Raw genomic sequence first — 5398 nt, forward strand, 5'->3', positions numbered from 1 at the left:
AGCTCCAAACACAGCTGCTCACTTCATAAAGACCCAGGTTAAAGAACTGAATCTTTGCAATGAATCAGAACACACTAATGCCTTGTCTGCTTTAACAAAAAACTGATGTGAGTGATGGTGAATACATGACTTATTACAAAGTTATAGAGCCGGTGAGTGTGTGGGGAATTAAATCACAATAAAAAACACATTTAGAGGTCCCAGTCAGTAGCACACAGAGACTTACACTATTTATAGCTCACTTTGTTCTTTAGAAGTTCCATGGCTTCCACACACTTCGGTGGCCTGATGATGCTGATAAAAGTACCTGTTCGTCCCGCTGTGACGGTCTTTGGGCTGGAGGAGGGTCTTCTTCTACTGATTATTAAAGGTTGTAAACAAACAAATTAGCGCACTAGCGCCCCCTTAAATTGAGGTCAGAAGCAGAATTGTTAAGTTTTACTTTTTAGTACTGGAGCACTGCCCATATGAAGCATACCTGTCAAGTTTTGGATTTGAAAATAAGGGACATTTTCTGGCGCCCACTACGAGCCATCGCACCCCCCAACCAAGCTCCAGTATCCCTTATATTTTAAGACAAGTGTGCAAGAAATCTAAAATACCCACTTGTCAACCACTTACTAAATACAATTATGTGATTAGAATCTGGTACATCGACCTTTAACATTGAAATGCTGTGAACATTCCTACTAGGGCTGGGCAATATGGACCAAAACTTATATCTCAATATTTTTTTCTCGTCCTTTAAATCGTAGGAGTCAACCTTCCAGTAACTACAGTCCCTGTACCACATGTGTTCCTGGCTGATGCTGCATTTCCTTTTCAACAAAACCTGATGCGGCAATTTCCAGGTATACTATATATCTATTGGTGATCATTTTGAAAACATTTTTGTATGTCAACTGTTAACATAACTTTTTTCCTTTTTCTCCCAACATGGTTTTCTCTCTTTCTATCTGTACTGTGTATAACCTGAACTTTTTTTTTAAAGTATTCGTAGAGTTGTATACTTATATATTCTGTGCTTTTTATTTTTTATTGTGCAATTTCCTTTTTTGCAACATTATTTTCCCTTTTTCTATCTGTACTGCATACAGGCCCATGTATGTGTGTAAATATATTTCTATTTTTCTGTTGCTGAAACTCTGCAAATCCCCCCTTGTGGGATGAACAAAGGACATCATCTCATCCTCATCTCATTGTAATAACAGGAAAAACCTCAGCAATGCCCAGCAAATCTACAACTACTGCTACGTATGTGCCAGGAGGGTGATAGAGAACAGCTTCAACATACTGGCAGCACGATGGCGAATCCTGGGACAACCGATGGAATTTCACCCACAGAAAACTGTAAAGGTTGTGAAGGCCTGTGTAGCTCTGCACAATTATTTAAGCAGCACAGATGCTGCCAACTCCCCAGCAACCAGTTCCATCCCTCCCAGATTCACAGACTCCTCTACACACAAGGGCTGATCCTGTGAGTGGAGGACCGTGGAAGCAGGCCACAACAACTTGTTGGACATTGGCCGTCTCAGCAAAGCACGAGCTAGCCGGGCTGCACTCTCAGATCCAAGTGCTCTCAGGTCATTGTTCCTGACACCACAGGGACTTGTTCCCTGGCAGGAGAATGTAATCAAATGGTATGCTGAACAGGAATAAAGAAAATACAGGACTGCAGTGAATTTGAAATCCAAAACTGTTTTTATTACAACACACTGTAACAAAAGACCTCTATTCTTTGTGACCTCTATTCTATATTCTCATACAGCACTTGGTCGATTGTTTGTTTGACTGCTGAACTTTGTGTGTTGGGATGTATTCCAGCATGTCAGCAACAAGAGCCAAACCATGTGTGTGCTGTGTCCTTAATGGTGGCTGCAACGGTGGCTCTCACTTTCTCAATATCTACTCATCTATTTTCAAGCAGGTCAGCATCTTCTTCTTCAGCTCTGGTCCTGGTGACACACTCCTTGAGGCACTCCTTTTATCTGAGCAGTACAGCAGAAGTGATCAGAATCAGAAAACACTTTATTTATCCCAGAGGGGTAATTAGGAAGGCACTGAGCGGCATATAAAGAAACAATAATAATAATGAACCAACACTAATAATAATTATATATATAATATAATTATAATTAAAAGCACTGCACTTTTCTGGACCGAGATGTCGAATGTATTTCCTGGGATCTGCTGTAGCTACTCTTCCAGTTTGGGGGTCACTGCCCCAAGTGCCCCGACGACCACGGGCACCACTGATGCCTTCACCCTCCAGGCCTTCTCCAGCTCTTCTCTGAGCCCCTGGTATTTTTCTAGTTTTCCATGTTCCTTTTTCCTGATGTTGCAGTCACTCTGTATTGCTATGTCAACCACAATGTCCGGTTACCATTCTGTCCGTCTGTATCTGGAAATCCCACAGGATCTTCGCTTGGTCATTTTCTACCACCTTTGGAGGCGTTTCCCACTTTGACTTTGGAGTTTCCAGCCCATACTCTGCACAGATGTTTCTGTACACTATGCCAGCCACTTAGTTATGGCGCTCCATGTAAGCTTTCCCTGCCAGCATCTTACACCCTGCAGTTATGTGCTGGATTGTGTTATGGCAATTATTATATTCATCATCATATCATCAAATGTGTGTTCATGTGTACAATTTGTCATGTTTTAATACATGATGACTGCATTACTCGCACGAACGCACACTATCAGGGACAGATACCAGTGGCACCAGCCTGTCTTCCACTTCCACTGTTCGGAGCATCTGACTCCCTCCTTTTCTTTCTCTCAGGGTGCAACGTTTTTCCCTATCCCTATTTGAAATGGAGGCAGTGCTGGGCCTTTTTGATTGTGGATGTTGTGTTTGTGGTCCAGGAGAGGGTGTCCATGATATGTTAGCCTAAGGATTTGTAGCTTTGCACTACTTAAACACAGTCACTGTTTATGGAGATGGGGAGAAGGTCGGCTCTGCTTTTTCTGAAATCTTTAATGATTTTTTTTTTAGTTTTGTTTGTCAGATGATGGATCTCATCCCGGTAGGCAAATTCACCACCTAAGATGAGTCCTTAATGCCATACTAACGTTCTATTTAAATAATTTCTGTTGGTTTGCAATCGTGCACTCTTCAAATAAGTGTTTCTTACTTGTTGGAAACACTTATTTGGCTGATACACTATTGTGCAATTGGAGATCTGCTCTGGCCTTTGATGCTTCTGTATCACTGTGGACAGCTTGATAGTGTTTCCATTGTTGGGCAAACGAAAATGATGGTAACGCAGCTCTGCGTTCAGCTGCTTCTGTCTTTCATTCTCAGCCACAACATCTGAGAGCTCTTTCAGGATTTTTATGTATTCTTGAATTAAGGTCTCAACTGCATCCAACTGTTTAAGTTCATTCCTAGAAATAGCGTAAGCCAAACTTTTCCAGTGAGCTGTCTCCATTCTTTTGACTGATTTGACTCTTGATCTTCCGTTCTGCTTGAGGAAACTTTTCAGAGCAGGAAGGATGTCGTTGCATTTCATTGCAGCAGTGTCACATGGTGCACCAACGACTTCCTCGGCTGGTTTGTTGTTCATCCGAAGGAATTGCACCAACTTGGGCAGATCTTTTTCCTCAATGCCCGACTTACGAAGGATTTTGTCGAGCTTCTTATCCATCTGTACTTTCTCCTCTGGGTCGTCCTCCAATAAAAATATATTTTCTATGATCATGTCTCCTTCCTCCACTCCCTTGTTGTGCTGAAAATCTTTATTTTGAGAGGCTTCTTCAGATGGATGCTCCTGGGTTAAACCAAGATACTTCTTGCGGATCAGGGAGTTCAGTTTTAAAGCTTTCTCTGCAAGTTGATTCACCTGATTATTAAGTGTACGCCACACCTCCTCAAACTTTTTATCTTCAGCAACTTTGAGGTGCATTGCTTTATTTTGGATGCGAATATAGTCCCCCAGGTAGCGTTTGTGTTTCTTTGTTAAACATTGATGGTTTTTGGCATGTTCTACCATCTCTTCTTGAGTCTTCGCTTTCACCTTTTTCATCTCAGCCTGCACACTGAGGATGGGCTGTTTTATACTTTGTAGGCCGGTGCTGAATTTCTGGTGCCGATGTTCTTCTCGAACATTGGCCACCTTTCCCTTTAAGGATAATTTCTTTAAGTCTTGTTCATTTTTTTCATGACCTAGTTGTTCATCAAGATTGTCCAACCATCCATGTGTAAGTTCAAAGCATTCCCAAATCCTCTTAATGTACTCTATTTCATTGTTCTTTGATACTTTTTCTCGCTTCTTCGTCATCCTCTTCACCTCTTGCCAGATTTTCCCCAAGTCATCGAGAACTGTTTCTTTTTCTGAAAAGAGGGATTCGAATTGCTCCTGTTGAGTTGCCTCTGTCACAGCCAGTTTCTTCCTGTACTCCTTGGTCAGTGTGTTGTACTTGTCTTTCATTGTCTCCAACTTCAGGTCAGTCTCTTCTGCATTTTTCTTTAACATATCCTCATAGGAAAACTGACCATTTTTAAGTTCCCGTTTTAGTTTTTCAACAAGTCTTTTCTTGTCCTCCATTGTAGCAGAAGAAGGACCATTTGCATTTCTGTTCATTTTCCTTCCCTTTTAGTGTGCTTAAAAGTAGGTAGCTCTTCACAAAATTCTTCTTCGTCTTCTTCTTTTGTGTAGTGTTACAGCGGTTAGCAACCAAGGCCAACACAAAATACTTTTAGAGAACCTCTGACTTTGATTGTTGAGCACATGAAAGGCCTCAGCATGATAAAACAGGTATTTTCAATAGCCAATCAGGAGCCAGTAAAGGAACATGTTTGATGATGTCATAAGTGCTCTACAGCCACCAATCAGAAGTTAGCAAAAAACATGTTTGATGATGGGTTTGGGTCAGGCATGCTGTTGTGCAAAAATTGCTGTGGGCAAGCGTGTGGGGGCGTGGCCTGTGCTTTCCGGCCTGGCTGGTCTGCATTGGGCGGGGCTTGTTCACTGGTTGTGCCTGCAGGTCCCCATGGGTGCCGTGGCAGTGCTGGGATGTTTCTGGGGCAGGTATTTGGGTGGGGTGGGGGTGGCAATTTAGGGTGTGTCGTGCTCCAGACTGTGTTGCTGGCGCGGGGGGGGGGGTGGTCTCGTGTCTAGATGTAGGTTAGCGGTGGTGGGTTCCGTGGGCGGGGTTGTACAGGTTGCATAGCCTTTGTTGTGGTGTGGTGGAACCCAGTTGGTGGTGCTTGGGTGCACTTGTTTGTCGGTCTGTGGCTGCTCTACTGAAGTCAATGTGCGTTTATGTACCATCTATAGTAAAAGTGCAATAGTGCAGAAGTCTCCATCGTGGCATTAGGCACAACGGCTACACGACAAAGCAAGAGGAATAAGGAAGATTGAGGTGGAGAAGCAACAGTCTAAAGTCTGAAACA

General features: G+C 42.8%; 1 protein-coding gene across 1 annotated transcript; it reads right to left on the reverse strand.

Annotated features, from left to right (window-relative positions):
- Nucleotides 1–2323: 2323 nt before the first annotated feature.
- Nucleotides 2324–4722, reverse strand: LOC114474772 (dynein regulatory complex protein 1-like). The gene has a single exon (XM_028465283.1). It carries the CDS (start codon nucleotides 4584–4586, stop codon nucleotides 3060–3062), a length of 1527 nt encoding a protein of 508 aa, XP_028321084.1. The 5' UTR covers nucleotides 4587–4722; the 3' UTR covers nucleotides 2324–3059.
- Nucleotides 4723–5398: the final 676 nt, after the last annotated feature.

The sequence above is a fragment of the Gouania willdenowi genome, chromosome 13, assembly GCF_900634775.1.
Source record: "Gouania willdenowi chromosome 13, fGouWil2.1, whole genome shotgun sequence".
In the NCBI taxonomy this organism is placed as follows: Eukaryota; Metazoa; Chordata; class Actinopteri; order Blenniiformes; family Gobiesocidae; genus Gouania; species Gouania willdenowi.